The following is an 18,144-nucleotide window of genomic DNA, read 5'->3' as shown; positions in this document are numbered from 1 at the left end:
ACGGCAGTTATCCCTGTCAGGAATTATCTTGTTTATTTGTTTACATGTTTATGTCTGTTCTTATGTATGGGGACCTTACTGGTATTTCTGCTTTGAAACCCTTACTGATCAGATCATCACTGCCATATTAAATTGTGATATATCCTGATCTAACATTATAGAACTATCTTAGAGCTGATGGAATCCAAATCTGCTCCCTAAATCCTGGCTTTCCCTGCAGATCTATTTGCAAGTCATCTCTGGGCAGAAGTGGTCTTTCACTCAGGCAAGAGCACTGCGTGGAATTGATATTCCTCAATTTCTGAGCTAAAGTTCTGACCTGCTGTTAAGTTTTGCTACCCACTGGACACAGTGAGACCAGGGATTTATATATACTTTATTCAGAGATTGTGCAAAAAAGAATCCATCATCCTTAATTTTTTTAAGCAAAATATAAACTATTTCTAAGCAAATAAGATCAAAATATCAGCACTAGTTAAGAAGTGAACACTTGGATTTCAGCCTAGATATTTTCACTTAATGTACCATTGACCTTGGTCAAGTTATCTATCCTTTTAGATTCATCTTTCTAAAATGAGAGAACTGCATTAGATTTATCAATACCTTCTAGCTGCAATTCCAAATGAACAATTTATTAGAGAAAATGCATAAAATCAATATCAATAAACTATACTTTTTATATCTAAGTAGTTAAAATAAACCTTGGTAAACCTTCAGGCACTGCTATTTTACCAGAATATGTTGGTAGCTTGGTGGAATTTTTGTGCCCGAGCATCAGATCATCTTTTCCAGTTAAATCCCATGAATCAAATGATTTGGAGACGTACTTCTCCAGTGGAGAACTCTAAGGTAGTCTCCCTAGCCCCTCTGCTTATTCTAGAAACTGCTCTTCCTTCTCTCTTATCCCCTCCCACTACAATGCAGCCACAGCAGGACAGCCCTACTGCAACATGACCCTTCCTTCTAGCCACAGTTAATTACTTGTTGTCCAAGTTGGGTTTCTCACTTAGTCAAGGCCAGTAAGTCCCATCCCCAGGAATTTAGGTCTTAGATAGGAAAAAGATGGAGAGTTGGTCCCTAATGCTTGAAGCCATAAAATGTAAACCTTGGGTATACCGGGCAGCCATGTTCCCCATAGGAAAGATGTCTATATAAACAAGAGGCAAACAGAGAGTCTGACATTGCTGGTCCATAGACAAGCTGTATTACTATCACTAGAATAGGTTGTTCAACTCTTTTGTGAGAAATAATCCAGTATACTTTCAATAAGTTCTTTTTGCCTTAGGTGATCAAAATTTGGTTTGCTTGCCTTCCTCCCCAAGCCCCAAATCTAAAGTAACACAACTTCTATCCAAATAAATTGAACTCTCTCATCTTCAGATAATCTCCTGGCCAGGGATGATTGCTTCTTTCATAGCCCTGTCCATCTCTATGACTTCTATAATACTGCCTTGAGTCATCTGCTCACATTCCTCCATTCTTTTAAATTGAAAGATTTCCATTAGTTTAACTACTAAACGATATACTTTCTCCAGCTAAAATTGACCTGTATGACTTAGAGATATCTTTAGCTTGTTTATTTCACTTCTGAGCCTTTCTCCTTCAGATTCTGTTGCACAGGAGTACTATAGTTTCCTGTAAAAGAAAATTCTATAGACACAGTTCAGTAAAAACAAGTAAATATATATATATATATATATATATATATATATTCTGTTGCACCTGTAAGATGGATCTTAATTTCATCTACTCAGATCTTGAATTGAGAGGAAAAGAACGATGTGTGATACTTTACAAGAAATAATCCTTTGAACCAAACAACTTAAGATATACTAGAATCGTGGTAAATCATCAAAATAGCAGTGTGATGGCATCCTGTCTCCTCAGCAATCCAAATTCCAGTATTACATCCATTTGTAACAATGTAAATATGTACTCCACATAGTATTGGAAAATCCTTCTGAGGAAGAAACACAAATATACAAATTATTTGAGCAAAAATGTTACTAACCAGCACAGGAAAAAAAAAGAGTTAATGAGAAAATGGGAAAGGTATTAAGGGATATGAATTAATAGCTTATCCACAACTATTACTGAAATAGTCCTTTGTTCTGATTTTTTTAGATGTCTTACTGGCTTATATGTTCTTCATAACAAAATTCCCTAATGGTTTTTCTTTCTAATTTTTGTGAATATGTATCCCCTCAGAAAAATCTAATTCCAAGATGAGAAATCTTCTGTTCAGTCCTTAGGGACCATGAAATATGTTTACCCCCATAGGCAACACAAGTCCTGTGCAACGCAGGCAGAGCTTTCATGCCTTAAAATTCATTTCTCTGACTGTACAATCATTACCAGTATAAGCAAAGCAAATCCAAATTACCATTACCACTTCAGGCCAACTAGAGAAGAGACAGTCCTCATTTTAGAATTCTTTAAATCTTCCCCACCAGGAGGGCTAGAAAAAGCATAGCATACAGAATCACAAATTGGTCTTTTGACAAACTGCCAACTAGTGACTCTTGAAAGAACAACAGTGAACATTAAGGACAAAACAAAAGTAATAGCTGAGAGATGCAGTTGCAAACTGAACTAAAAATGCAGAGGAAGCAGGGGGAAAAGGAGCCAGTCCAGCATACATGTAACTTCAGAGCCCCAAGAGAAAATTTCATAAGGATACCTTTTATTGCTTTAAAATTTATGAATAAATATCTTTGTAGCAGAAAGTCCTCATGGTTTGGTGAAATTCTTTGGATGCTTGGATATTATGACCCCAAAATTTCTGGTGCAGAAATTAAAAGTTAGAAAAAGACTTTCCCGTTTTCTGTCTCAAGGGATGATTTATTTTCAAAGTTATGAATATACATTTATCTATAAATTTTACTCTAATAATCTGTGTTTAAAAATATAAATCTTTCTGGACAGAATGTCTTTATTCTATTAAAGCTGCTAATCAATTTGTAACTTAATTTTATGAAGAATTTTCATGACATACAAAACATGAAAAATTACATGGCAGTTTATTTGGATCAATTTCATGTAATTCCCTATGGGCTATAACAAAATCATAACACTGACTCCTAAAATATGACTGGAATTAAACCTAAATTTAATTTTAAAATACTTAATTCCCAGTTGCTAACCTACTGACTCAAAATTACATACATTGAAATACTCTCTTTCTTACTCAAAATTAAAAATGAAACCATGTCCAGTATAACATCTCACAGCTACTTTTTTTTTTTTTTTTTCCTTGCGTTATGCGGGCCTCTCACTGTTGTGGCCTCTCCCATTTGCGGAGCACAGGCTCCAGACGCGCAGGCTCAGTGGCCGTGGCTCACGGGCCCAGCCGCTCCGCGGCATGTGGGATCTTCCCGAAACGGGGCACGAACCCGCGTCTCCTGCATCAGCAGGCGGACTCTCAAGCACTGCGCCACCAGGGAAGCCCTCACAGCTACTTTTTAAAAGTAGAATCAAAAATTCTAGTTTAACTTGTTAGACATATTTTTCTCTTTTCTGAAATCCCCTGAAAATGACAGTAAAAGAATTTTTTTTTTAAGGTATAAATTCACAAGCACAAAGACAGCTGAAAAGACACTATAGCAGACAAGAAATGTTAACAAATTTGTGGAGATGGAAAGCAGATGAAGAAGTGGAAACTGGCTTAAAAGAGAAGAGAAATCTGAAATCGAAGTGACTAATGCCAAACTGAAGCAAGCTGGGTCTCTCCATAGAGCCCAGGAAGGGCTCAGGAATTGGAGGTACTAAAAAAGGCAGAGATGCAGAGTGGCACTGACAACAGGAGAACTGGTTGAAGAGAACACTGGAACCCTCCCCTCCTCTATGAAGCCAGATGACTACTCTTTCTTGTCTCATCTTAAGAAAATGGTAACAAGTGAACCAGAGAGGCTCCAGACTTGAGGACTCCAGGCACAGTAGAACACAAGGATGGCACCAAAATGAAAATAAAGGACTAATCAGAGTTAGGCATAATGAACAATGAGACCTCCCACTTCCATTCTTATAACTTGTTCCTGGTCACAGAACACCAGGAGCCAGGCTTATTTCCCCCAATCAAGACATCAGAAAAGTTGTTGACACAAAAGTTGTCTCAGTGCCCCATCGCACTATGGAGATGCCCACCCGTCCACAAATTCCTCCATCACAACAGAGCCTACAATCTGCTTTTCAGTGCCTTACTCTTAAATATGTTTGGATGGAGAGCCAAGTCTCACCAGACATTTAAGGAAAGCTCCAAAATGAAAGGCAGAGACAAAAATAAAAAGAAGAAAAAGAACTTGGGGGGTAGGGAGGGGCGGAATGCAGGCAATAGAAGAAAACTTTGTTTTGTAACTCTGATTAATATCCTCCAGGTGGTGAGAGGACTAACCCAGTCTTTTCCATCCATAAAAAAGCTGGATCTGAGATAATTTTAGGTAGCATTCTCACTAAGTTTTGCCACTATTTGCCGTTATTTCTGCCTTGCTAGGTTTAGACAATCTGCCCAATTCCTCTTTAGTAGAGTATAACACAAACACTCAAAACATTTATCAAAAAATAAACATTTTTAAAGAAAAAAGTTCACATTCCTCTATCATACTGTTAATAATGTTAGTATAATTAGCATTATTTTCAATTCACCTGGAAAAATTATTACTCTTTCCAAATAGCTGGCATTTATTGAGTGATTACTTTGTACTTGGTGCTATGACAAAACCTTTACAAGCATAGTCTCTTTTAATCCTCTCAACAACCCTAGTCAGTGGGTACAACTAATTTTTTTTTTTTTGCGCTACGCGGGCCTCCCACTGTTGTGGCCTCTCCCGTTGTGGAGCACAGGCTCCAGACGCGCAGGCTCAGCGGCCATGACTCACGGGCCCAGCCGCTCCGTGGCATGTGGGATCTTCCCGGACCGGGGCACGAACCCGTGTACCCTGCATCGGCAGGCGGACTCTCAACCACTGCACCACCAGGGAAGCCCGGTACAACTAACATTTTCATCACACAGATGAAGAAACCAAGGATTCCAAAGGTCAACTGACATCTCCAAGATGACAAAGCCAGGATTTGAATCTAGATATGCCTGGAACTAAAGGTTTGCCTTTAATCTCCATGGTCACTACTTCTTAAGAAAATTTTAAAAGAAAATCAAAGTTGTATTATGAGGGTACAGGAGAGGGAGTAAATGGTAAATTGGTAATATGTGTCTCTCTATGGATGTGCTGCTCAAAAGTTTTTTAAGTTGAAGATAAATACAGACCTAGAAATATTACAAAGGGAGCAGAGCTGTTCTCCTAGACAGAGCCTCACACAGAGCCCTTAACTTCATAGGGTATTGATAGGGTTACCACGGCCCAGTGGTGGGGGTCCTTAGTGCTGTTCCAAAAGAAGGTGCACAGCAAGATAAGGGGTCATTTGGAAAGAGTCTAAACCCAAAGGCACAACTCCCTTTCAGGACCAAACTCTCGTTAACAAAATGTGGGGAGACACATGCATAAGAACCAGAGTATTAGTCCACGTCCAAATACGATTAGAATGTTGTTTCTCCAATCATCAAATTTATGTGGGAAGTGAAGTTATAATCAGAAGGTTGCTTAGTAGCATGGAAACAAATCCAAGGAGTTAGGTTCTCTCAATGTTTCACCAAGCTAGTCATCCATTCATCCATTTATTTTTCCATTCACTAACTATTTATTGAGTACCTATTTTATGCCTGGCATTGTTCTTAATACTGAGAATGTGATTATTAGTAAGATAGACAAAGTTCCCACTCTAATGGAGTCTGCATTTTAGTGAAAGTGATGGACAACCTTAAACAAATAGAGAATGTGATTTTAGATACTGATACATGCTATGAATAAAATTAAGCATGGTAAGAAGATAGAGGTTTAATAGGGTGGTCAAGGAATAATATCTACCAGGATCTTTGAGATCTGAAGAGGTAAGAGAGATCATTGTGTTAAGTCTTAGGCGGATAGCAATCTAGCAGAGGAAACAGCAAGTGTAGACAGCTTAAGGTGGAGATGAGCTACCTATGTTTGAGGGACAGTGTGGTTGGACCCCAGTCAGCAAGCAGTAGACAGTTAGAAGATGAGGTCAGAAAGTCGGTGAGGGCCAGATCAAGTAGGGCTTTATAGCTATGATAAGGATTTAATTCTAGGAGTTATTGGAAGCCATTGGGGAAGTTTTCAGAATGACAGAATCCAATTTCTGGGAGTCAGGCCTTGGACTGGAATGAGAGGAAAACAAACTTTACTTTGGGAGTGGAGTTAAGCCTACATGCTAAGCTACATATGTGTCATATGACAAGTGACAAAGTTCTAGCTAATGACAAACGAAAGTGGTGTGTGAAACTTTCTGAAAGGGAGGGTCCTATACCTCTCCCTTTTTTTCTCCTTCTCAGTGGCTGGGATGTGGTTGTAAATGGCTAAGCTGAAATCTGGTATTCCATATTAGACCTTGAGAAAGGAGCTTCATATCAAGGATGGAAAAGTAGCAAGATAGAGAAACCTACATCCCTGATAATTATGAATCTTCCAGACCAGATGTGAACTGCCTCTGTTTACATGAGAGATAAATTACTATCTTGTTATAAGTTTTCTGTCACTTGCAGCTGAATATAATCCTAACTAACATACTTCTTAGCTTGTTTGAGACTGCACAATCATTAGAAATTTCAGGTCACAACATTGACTCGAGTCTTCTCAGCAACACTGATGGAACATACTGGTCCCTATTTATAGTTTATAATAGGTTCTTCATAACTTGGCAGATTGCTCATTGTGGCACCCAAATTCCACTTAGTGGAGCCCTAGTTTATCACTGAGGTCTGCATCTTTTATTCTGGTTGATGACTTGATTGGATGTTGTGTTTCTTTGGCTCTTAAGATACACAGATGCATTCTCCCTTCAACCCTAAAAAGACTTTTGAACTTGATGGAATCTTGAATTCTTTCTTAACTTAGAATCCCACAACTCTTACAAACATTAAAATCATATCCGGTTTAATTCTGGAAAAGTTTTGGATCCAGTGGAGAGGGAGAGGTTGAAGATACAGGTTAGAGAAGGCTAGAGGAAGATGAAGCAGAGAGAATGAACTTTGCTAGAAGAAATCATGGATTAGATTTTTTTCATTCATTATTCTCTGGAGATTCATCCAAGCTGTTGTGTGTATCAATAGTTTGTTTCTTTTTACTGCTGACTAGTATTCCATGGTATGAATATACCACAGTTTTGTTAACCATTCATCCATTGAAGAACATCTGGGTTGTTTCCAATTTGGGGCTATTACAAATAAAGCTACTATAAACATTCATGGACAGGTTTTGTGTCCAAGTAAGTTTTTGTTTCTCTGGGATAAATGCTCAAGAGTGCAATTGCTGGGTCATACAGTAGTTGCATGTTTAAATTTTTTAAGAAAGTGCCAAACTGTTTTCCAGAGGGGCTGTACTATTTTATATTCCCAATAGCAACATATGAGTGATTCATTTTCTTTGAATTCTCATCAGATTTTGGTGTTGTTATTATTTATTTATTTATTTTTAGTTTCAGCCATTCAGAGGGGTGTGTAGTGATATCTCATCACCTGGGTTTAATTTGCATTCCTCTGATGGCTAATGTTGACTGGTTTTTGAACACTGATTTAGCCTTGCATCCCTGGAATAAACCCCATTTGGTCATTGTATATACTTATTTTTATATATTACTGAATTTTATTTGCTAATATTTTGTTAAGAATTTTTGAGTCTATGTTGAGTCTATATTTGAATCTATGAGAGATACTGGTTTGTAGTTTTCTTTTTTATACCATATTTGTCTGTTTTGGTATCAGGGTAACAGTAGCAACACAAAATGAGTTAAGAAGTGTTTTCACTTCTTCTCTTTTTCTAGAAGATATTGTGTATAACTGGTATTAATTCTTTAAATGTTTGGTAGAACTCTCCAGTGAAACCATCTGGGCCTGGAGATTTCTTTTGGGGGGAGTTTTGAAATTATGAATTCAACTTCCTTAATAGTTATAGCACTATTTCAAATTATATATTTCATGTCGGTGAGTTATGGTAATTAGTACTTTTCAAGGAATTGGCATTTCATCTAAGTTCTCACATGTATGTGTGCTGAGTTGTTCATAATATTCCTTTATCATCCTTTTGATTTCTGCAGGGTCTGTAGTGATATCCCGTTTCATTCCTGAGTTTTTGGTAATTTGTGTCTTCTTTCTTTTTCAGTCTTGCTAGAGGTTTGTCAATTATATTGTTTTTCGTCCAAGAAGCTTTTTGTTTCATTGATTTTCCTTATTGTTTTTCTTTTTTCAGTTTCAGTGATTTCTGCTCTTATCTTTATTATTTCCCTTTACTTTCAACCTGCTTATATCATATTTGAAGTGAGTTTCTTGTAGACTGCATATATTAATACTTGGGTCATGATTTTAATCCACTCCTGCCAATCAAAATACAATGACATTTTTAGACCATTTATATTTAATGTAATTGATATGTTAGGGCTCTCATTTCTTGTTTTCTGTCATTCTTTTTTTTATTTTTTGCTTTTCCTGCTTTCCTGTTGATTATTCACACCCCAGCCACTCCGCGGCATGTGGGATCTTCTTGGACCGGGGCACGAACCCGTGTCCCCTGCATTGGCAAGCAGACTCTCAACCACTGTGCCACCAGGGAAGCCCTAGTCACACATTTTTTGAATTGCATATAGATTTACCTATAATGTTTCTTAGTGTATCATTTTATATAGCTTATTTACTGGTTGCTTTAGGTATTACATTATATATATATTTAAATTACACATATTTATATATGATATATAATATATAGAGTGTATGTATAACTTATCTGAGTATACTGGTATTGTCATTTTACCAGTTCAAGTGAAGTGCAGAAACCTTATCTCCCTTTATGTCTCTTTACCTTCTCCATTTAAAAGTACAATTGTCTTAAATATTTCTTCTACATACATTCAGAATCGTATCAGAAAATGTTATAAATTTTGCTTCAAGCACCAAATATAATTTAGAAGACTCAAGAAGAAGGGAAACCTATTATATTTACCTGTATTTTTGCTCAATCTGTTCTTTCTTCCAGTGTTCCTATCTTCCTTCTTTTATACTTTCCTTACTGCTTAGAGTACTTCCCTTAGCCATTCTTTTAGAAAAAGTCTGCTATTGACAAGATCTCTTAATTTTCCCTTATCTGAGAATGTCATGATTTTCCCTTCATTCCTAAATGGATATTGGTGCTGAATATAGGATTCTGGGTTGATAGTTCTTTCCTTTCAACACTTGAAAAACAGTATTATTTCCTTTTGGCCTCCATGGTTTCTGGTGTGAAATTCACTGTCGTTCATATAAGCTTTTATAGGTAAGGCATCATTTCTTGTTCCCTAAGCTTTCAGGGTTTTTTCCTTTGTTTTGAATTTTTAGAAATTGAACTATGTGTCTTGGCATGGATTTTTTTGGGGGGGATTTATCTTGTTTGGGTTTCATTTGTCTTATTTTTTTAAATAACGGCTTTACTGAGATATAATTTATATACCATAAAATTCACTCTTTTAAAGTTTACCATAAAGTAAACTTTATAGTATATTCATGGGGTTGTGTAACCTCCACTGTCTAATTTTAGACTGCTTTCATCCTCTCCAAAAGAAACCTCTGATACATACTGGTAGTCACTCTCTATTTCCCCCTCCCAATCCTTGGAAACTACTAATCTACTTTCTGTCTCTGTAAATTTGCCTATTCTAGTTATTTCATATAAATGTAATCATACAATACACAGTCCTCTCTATTGGCTTCTTTCATTTGGCAAAATGTTTTCATGGTTCACTCAAATTGTAGCATGCATTAGTACTTTATTCATTTTTTAAATACCAATTAATATTCCATTGTATGGATATACTATATTTTGTTTATTCATTAATCAATTGATGGACATTTGAGTTGTTTCCACTTTTTGGCTATTACAAATAATGTTGCTATGAACATTTGTTCATAAGCTTTGTGTAGACATATGTTTTCATTTCCATTAGGAGTGGAATTGCTGGATGTTATGGTAACTCTGTGTTGGTTTGAAGAAATGCCAAACTGTTTTCCAAAGCAGCTGTAGCATTTTACATCCCCCCCGCTTCCCCACATCCTTGCCAATATTGTTATTATCTGTGCTTCTTACTATGGCTATCTTAGTGGGTGTGAGGTTGTGTCTCATTGTCTTGATTTGCATTTCCCTAATAGCTAATGATGTTGAGTATCTTTTCAAATGCTTATGGGCAATTTGTATATTTTATTTGGAGAGATGTCTATACAGATTCTTTGCCCATTTTTATTTAGGTTATCTGTCTTTTTATTATTGAGATATGAGTTCTTTATTCTAGAAAAAGTCTCCTATATGTGACTTGCAAATATTGTTTTCCCATTCGATGGGTAGTCTTTTCACTTTCTCTCTTTATGGTGTCCTTTGAAGCACAAAAGTTTTAAATTTTGTTGAAGTCCAATTTACCTAGTGCTTTCTTTTGTTGCTTGTGTTTTTGATGTCATATCTAAGAAGTCTTTTCCTAACTCAAGGTCACAAAGATCTACTTCCATGTTTTCTTCCAAGTATTTTACAGTGTTACCTCTTAAATTTAGTTCTATGATCCATTTTGAGTTAATTTTTGTATATGGTATGAGGCAGGGGTCCAATTTTACTCTTTTGCAGGTGGATACTCAGTTGTCCCAGCACTATTTGTTGAAAACTATCTTTCCCTCATTTAGTTGTTTGGGCACTTTTGTTGAAAATTTGCTCAACTTCTTAAATCTGTAGGTTTATGTCTTTTGTCAAATTTCAGAAGTTTTCAGCCATTATTTCTTTGAGTATTTTTAGCCCCACCTTCTTTCTTTTCTCCTTCCAGGGCTCTGATGACACAAATGTTAGGTCTTTTGTTATAGTCACTCAACTCCATGAGACTGTGTTCATTTTTTTAAAATCTATTTTCTCTCTATTGTTAGATTGGGTAATGTCTACTTTTCTATCTACAAGTTCACTAATTCTTTCCCTGTACTCCTCCATTGTGTTGTTAAACCCACCCACTTAGTTTTTTACTCCAATTATTATATTTTTTAGTTCTAAAATTTCCATTTGGTTCTTTTTTATATCTTCTACTACTTTGCTGAGATTTTCTATTTTTTCTCTGTTTCAAGTGTTTTTGTAGTTGTTCACTGAAGCATTTTTGTCTGCTTTGAAATCTGTCAGATATTCTAACATCTCTATCATCTTGGTTTTATCATTTATTGTCTTTTTTATATAGTTTGAAATCTTCCTAGTTCTTAACATGACAATCGATTTTCAATTGAAATCTAGACATTTAGGATATTGTGCCATAAGATTTTAGATCTTATTTAAATCTTTTGTTTTAGCTGGCTTTTTCTGACACAGCAATGCAAGTGGAAGTGGGGTTGGGGAGCATGCACCACCTTATTACTGCCAGGTTGGGGGAGTTCCCCACTTGGCCTCCACTGACACCCAAGGTGGGAGGCTCCTCATTACTGGCTAGTGGGATGAAAGTTCTAATTCCCTACTTAACTTTATCTGACATGAGAAAAGGGGAGGGGGTTTGGGGCACCTTGTTATAGCCTGCTGAGGGTGGAAGTCTAGGCTCTCCACCAGACCTTTGCTGGCATGAGTTGAGGGGAGGTGTCACATTTGGTTTTTTTCATAGTTTTTGTCTGGAGTAGAGCATTTATTGTCTAAATGTTTTCTATCTGCTATACTGCCCCTTTACTGGTCCTTCAGCTAAAGAGAGCAATACTCTGGGCCTTTTTTTGTCTGTACCATTGGCACTTCCAGGTAGCCAGCTTCTTCAGTTTCAAGTCTGGAACATATGAGGCAAAAAGAAAACTCAGGGAACTAACCATCATGTTCCTTGGGTTTCCAGGGCCCTAGATGGCCTGTCTTCTCTCCATCTTTCAGAGTCTTATGTTTGTTTTATGTGTAATAGTCAACATTTTTCATTGTACTTAGTGAGAGGAAGAGGGAAAAGTAGGTCTACTCCATCTTCCCAGAAGCAGAAGTCTAAGTAGACCTTTCTATAAATAGAATCATATTTTAATCATTAGGAGATATTAATAGTTAAAGGAACTTTGAAGTTAATCCTTTCCCAGTTAATAATATTCCCTTGTGTATCTCTTCTGTACATTCAAACTATATCTTGGGTTTGCTTTAAATGAGAAATGCTTATAAATTATATACACATTTCTGAATATTGACTGCAACTGTCCTCTTCCAATATTTGAATTAAATTCCTCTAAATAATTACTTTTTAAATGTTTTTCCCTTATTGCCAACCTGAACATATTTCAGTGGAAGGCAATTCCTTAAACTGCCTAGTGTTAAAGGATTGAATGAGAATTCCCAACTTTCCAGAAGCATAAGATGGAAACATTTCTTAGAAGTTTTCTATTTTAGAAGCTTACCTGTATCTAATAGATTATTTCACTTCTCTTACTGAGTTTCTATATACTCACTAATAATTTACTATTAAAGATATTTATTTAACAACTTATGGATTTCCAGTCCTATTATTTTTTCAATAACCATTCCTCCTTCTCAAATATCTACTCTTTTATACATATTAATACCTAGTAATGCTGTCTTTTATTGCCCTCTAACTATCTGCCAGGCACTCTGCTAATGCGCTCCTAATATACTTTCATATTTAAACCTGTTTAAAGCAAGGAAAGTGAAGCTCAGAAGGACTGAACTGAAAGTGTTTGCAAGTACATACAAGCCCTCTGCCTCCCAGCTTCATGCTTGTTTTGACAGTGCTACATCCTACAAAGTAAGCATCTTTTCCTTCCAAGGTGAAAACTTATAGGTATGTTTTCTCCCTTAATGCTATTTTGTAATTTCTACCATTCTTTGATTTTTATCTTGGTCAGTTTTTTTACCTAAGAAACAAATTTTAATACAGAAATTTAAAATATAAGATATCTGTAACAGGTTCTGAAGTTAAACTCAAAGTTTATTTATGGTTTTTAATTTCAGTATATGTCATTAAAAAGTACTGACAATTCTTCAAAGTTTTATCACATAGCATTGCAGGACTGTATTTGGGTATAAAGAGAAAACACTACTGGGTAGCTGCTACTTCATGCACAAAGTGTGCCAAGAGAAAACAAATAACAGGAAATGTAAACTAAAATAAGCTGTGTTAATAAATCCTTGCTAATGATAAGAAGATTTACTGTTTAAAACATGTATTTTTAATTTAACCTAAAGGATAAAGATAAAAAGGCTACATGTCTAAGTGTCTCTTTATTCACTGCAGAACTATTTTATATTAAAATTTTAATCCACTTTCATTTAAATTTTATAAAAGAATGGATACTTAATTTGCCTAGTCTTAATTTCAAAATACTGGTAATCAATATTTTTTCTTTCAAAAAATTTTGGCCAATAAATCCTCTTGCATACACTAAATAATACTTCACTTCTTTCCAGTCCATTTCAATTATTTCCAAACTATTAATCAGGTGAATTCCTTACTAATGACTTAATCAATAGTTCTTTACATCGGTCATTATTTGCTATTCCTACACATTTAAAAAGTATTCCTGTTATTTTTCTTTAGCAAAGTAGAATATAGATACCACATACACTCTCATTTGTACAGAACAAGGCTCCCTATTCCATGATGGAAATTTTCAAATGCAGAAATAAACCCTGTTATTTGGACACATATCCCTGCAGATACACTGAACTACCATTTAGGAAGGTTTACATTAAGATATTTTTCTTGGTAATCTATTCCTATTTTGGGGGCCTCTTTTTGCTGTACACTACTGTATTCAACTGCTATCGAATTACCATCAGAAAATGTTAAAATAATAATTACGAATATTTTAGTTATTTAAAATTTTTTTCTTGCCATGTTCAATTTCCTAATGACAGAAATGGTCCTTTTTTTTTTTCTAACGTGTTTATTGGACACACTTTACAATGGTGTGTTAGTTTCTGCTTTATAACAAAGTGAATCAGCCATACATATACATATATCCCCATATCTCCTCCCTCTTGCGTCTCCCTCCCACCCTCCCTATCCCACCCCTCTAGGTGGTCACAAAGCACCCAGGTGATCTCCCTGTGCTATGTAGCTGCTTCCCACTAGCTATCTATTTTACATTTGGTAGTGTGTATATGTCTATGCCACTCTCTCACTTCGTCCCAGCTTACCCTTCCCCCTCCCCGGGTCCTCAAATATATTCTCTAGTAGGTCTGTGTCTTTATTCCCGTCTTACCCCTAGGTTCTTCATGACGTTTTTTTTTTCTTAGATTCCATATATATGTGTTAGCATACGGTATTTGTTTTTCTCTTTCTGACTTACCTCACTCTGTATGACAGACTTTAGGTCCATCCACCTCATTACAAATAACTCAATTTCCTTTCTTTTTATGGCGGAGCAATATTCCATTGTATATATGTGCCACATCTTCTTTATCCATTCATCTGTCGATGGACACTTAGGTTGCTTCCGTATCCTGGAGAAATGGTCGTTTTATACTCAAAATTTAAGTTAAATAAACTTGTTCTTTCGTAAAATGATTGTTGTTGCAAACTAAAATTATTAACAAGTTTATTAACAAGTAAGATGTCTCAGTATAAAAACACTTCCTAGTATTGGTACTCTAATTTTATCTAGAATACGCCTGGAAGGCAACAATCACTACACATTTTCAAAACATAATATATACAGCACTTGCAAGTAGGATAGTCAAAACTGTTGGCCTTTCGACACATTGACCATGTGAGGAAGAATATCATCAGCGGCATCATCACCCTAGGAAATAATTATCTAGCTATGCAAATTTAAAATATTCACATATAGTAAATTTATATAGAAGAATACTATGGGGTAAGGGCACTGCTTTTATCTATTCACTACCATTATTATAATTGAGTATATAAAAATCTACCTCTCCCATTTTGAATTATTTTCTGTTCGGAAAATAGAAGACATTTTAATTTCTCGTGATGGCCGGTTACGGAGAGGAGGACTTGTTATTTCTAAGAGCAAGAACCTAGTTTTATATGAATACACGCCTGGAGACGTAAAACCTAATTTTAGAAGGCATTTAATTTCACCTACAAAGCAGTTGATGTGTTAGAAACAGCATACCTCAAAAGCTATCCTGCAATATTAGCGGAGGACCGTCCACCGAATCTATCTACTGAAGCCATTTCTATTTTTTACCAGCGGCGATGGAACTGTATTATTGTGGAATATGCGGCACGTTCGGTGTTTTAACAGGCTCCCAGGGAAGGGCTGTCACTTTGGAGGTGGTCCTGAGGTATGGAAGTTGGGCTGGGGTAGGGTCGTCGTGCTCGGAGGCAGCTACACTTACAGGCCATTTTGGTCGAGGCCTCACAGCGCGGAGCAGCGTCCGTGCGGGTTCCTCCAGTGAGGCAGAGGCTCGGGCCCGCGCGCTGGCCGCAGGGGGCGCGAGCGGGAGCCCGGCGGCGGGCCGAAGCCCGAGGCTGCAGCGTGGGCTTAGAAACCGCTGCCACGCGCCGCCGGGCGTAGATCCATAGGCCCGCAAGCCCCGGCCACGGTTTTCCCAGCCCCGCCGCCGTTGCCACGGCGACAGCCGCCTAACGTTCCAGCTGCAGGCCCCGCCCACGCCCAATCAGACCGGCGCTAGCTGGAGCCCAGATTTTCTTTGTTCCGCAGCCATTTCAGGACCCGGAGGGGAGGGAACGCCGCTTCGGCAGAGGGCCCGAGCGCCGGAGGCCTCTGGGATGGTGTGGGACCGGGTAGGTGGCGTGAGGGTGCGCGGCCCCGGACTGGAGGGCGGGAACGGAGGCAAGCTGTTCGGAAGCTGCCTGACGGGCCGCGGGGAGAGGCACCGGACCCGCCGCCGCATTCTCGGTGCCCGCCCTGCCGTTTGGAGCCCGGCGGCGGCGGCAGCGCGGTTCTAAGCCCAACAGCTGCCCGCCCGGGCGTCCCTGGGGATCCGGGCAGGGGGCTAGCGGCGGCTCTTCAGGTGTCCGAGGTTAGAGCCTGAAGCCCGTTAGGGGCGGTGGAAGAGGGTGTGTTCCTCGGGGAGCCTTTGCCCCCGACCATTAAACCGCGGCGTTTCAGGGCCCTGGGTACCGCAGTCGCTGCCCTGGGACACCTGCTTCCCGAGGGTTCTGGGCACTGTCGGGCGCTGCCCCGGATGCCCGGTCTTTGTCCCCGCCCGGCCCCCTCTGCCTGGGTGTCCCTGGTCCACACAGACCATCGCCACCACACTCCGCTGGCTGATCGCTTTCTCCAGGTGGTTCTTTCCACTTGGGGACTCATGGTTTCACGACATGTGTACATAATTTTAATGTCTGTAACTGTACGGGTTTTGCGAGGGTTTGTGTTTTTTGCGCTTTTGCCCTTTTGTACGTCTCTCACGCGAACGCGCCACAGGGAACTGCTGCTGAGAAGCGGACCCACGCCACAGTCAACCTGTTTTGGGCATGGCTTTCATCCTTCAAAAACAATCGCCTGTTATTTGTTTCCTGATTTTAAAAATCAACTGGATTTTGCAAGGATTGCTTACAGTTTAAGTCCGTTATCTTAACAATCGCTAATCAGTTCGGTTCTTCAGCAGATAAAAATGTAGAAATTTAAAGTTGGAGACTATATCCACAAATTGATTTTGACAGTTGTATTAAGAAGCTCAGTAACGATCCTGCGTTGAAGCTCATGACTTCAATGATGAGTGCATAAATGGTGCTTTTCTTTTTTTTTTTTAATCTAAAGGAAAGATGTTTTTAAAATACAAATTGTATTGTGGAATAGGTATTTGAAACTGTAAGGTGGTAAGATGGCTGTCCTGACATGCTCATTATTAGGATAACAAGTTACTTTTGGATTTTAAGTTTCTCTGTTTTATTAAATTTTCATATTAGAATGGTAAATAAATTATGCCTAATGAAGCAGGGGAGGATTCCGTCTTTTGAAAACGATTCTGTTTTCCACTTTCACTCCCTCCTGCACCCCATTCTTCTTAGAGAGTGACTCCGCCAAGTTGAAAACTTGCAACTGCAAAAGAGAAATATTAGCTTGAAGGTGCAGATTTCTTCTTTACTCCTCAGCATATGCAACGCATAAATGTGTAAGTTTGGCAGTACGGTTTTTACTTCACCTAATTTAATGGGAGCCTAATGAACTATTAGTGCTCTATTTTCTTTTTCCTAAAAGGGGCCCCCACCAGATTAGCCTTGATGTAGTTACATCTTCATCCTAGATATTCAGGGAATTACTAAATTCCTCCCACTGAAATATCTATAAAAATATTTTAAAGTAATCGAGCTTATTATCATTATATATTGTGAGCAGGATAAGCTTTTGGTAAAAATATGTATGATTCTGGTTGTAAATCTTTCCATTATCAACACTTGTTATTGTATTCATTGTTTTTATGACTAGTTTTTCTTTATATAATGTTAAAGCCATCTCATGAGTCTGTTTTTCTAAATACTGTAAATGAACTGAATTGAAATATAAATGTACTATGTTTAGAAGAATTGCTTGCAGTCAACCATGTTGGATTCTGCAGATACTGTTTTTAAGAAAAGGAATTTGGTTATAAAGGAAGCCAAACCAAGTGACATATGTAATGAAATAAATTTAGCAAATGTAAACTGCAGAGAAGAACACAGCAGTAAGTGGAAGTTAGTTTTATTGCCCAGGGTGTAAATTATGAATATTTTTTCCTGGAATTGATATTTGAATATGTATTGGTGCCAAAAAGACCTTGTTCCTAAAAAAACAATTTGGTTTACTAGCAAAAGGGTGAGAAAGCTGAGAAAGTCAAGGTGACTGATTAACTGATGAAGTTTTTAAAAGCAGTGGAGAATAATGCCACCTTCAGAAAGGAGGATGAGAGACAGTTAAATTCCCCAGGTGTTGAAAATCTTTCTTAGTTGGTTCCATTCAACCAGTGCTATGGTAGCTATCTGGTGAGTGTTGGCAGGTAAGAGGGGTCTCCTGGGTGGCAGAGGGTGAGAACTTTACAATGGAAGACAAATGTTTACAAAAGTGGCAACTGTAGATTTACCACTACAATTACAACTACAAACTGCAATTGTAGTTACATGGATGGGTGTTAGTGTGGGAAAGAGGTTCTA

The 18,144-nt window shown here is 37.8% G+C and overlaps 1 protein-coding gene across 2 annotated transcripts in view; it reads left to right on the top strand.

The window, feature by feature from the left end:
* The first annotated feature begins 15,704 nt into the window (after window positions 1-15,704).
* The window catches only part of TNPO1 (transportin 1), an 85,194-nt gene continuing 82,754 nt past the window's right edge, over window positions 15,705-18,144 (top strand). Inside the window, exon 1 of one of the 2 annotated variants that reach the window (XM_007457052.1) lies at window positions 15,705-15,795. In XM_007457052.1, the coding sequence (XP_007457114.1) occupies window positions 15,781-15,795 (15 nt within the window). In that variant the 5' untranslated portion in view covers window positions 15,705-15,780. The remainder of the gene's footprint in view (window positions 15,796-18,144) is intronic. The other variant, XM_007457054.1, reaches the window with a different exon arrangement.

Source organism: Lipotes vexillifer, unplaced genomic scaffold (genome assembly GCF_000442215.2).
Source record: "Lipotes vexillifer unplaced genomic scaffold, Lipotes_vexillifer_v1.1 scaffold241, whole genome shotgun sequence".
NCBI classification, from domain to species: Eukaryota; Metazoa; Chordata; class Mammalia; order Artiodactyla; family Lipotidae; genus Lipotes; species Lipotes vexillifer.
This window is presented reverse-complemented; position numbering and strand designations above follow the sequence as displayed.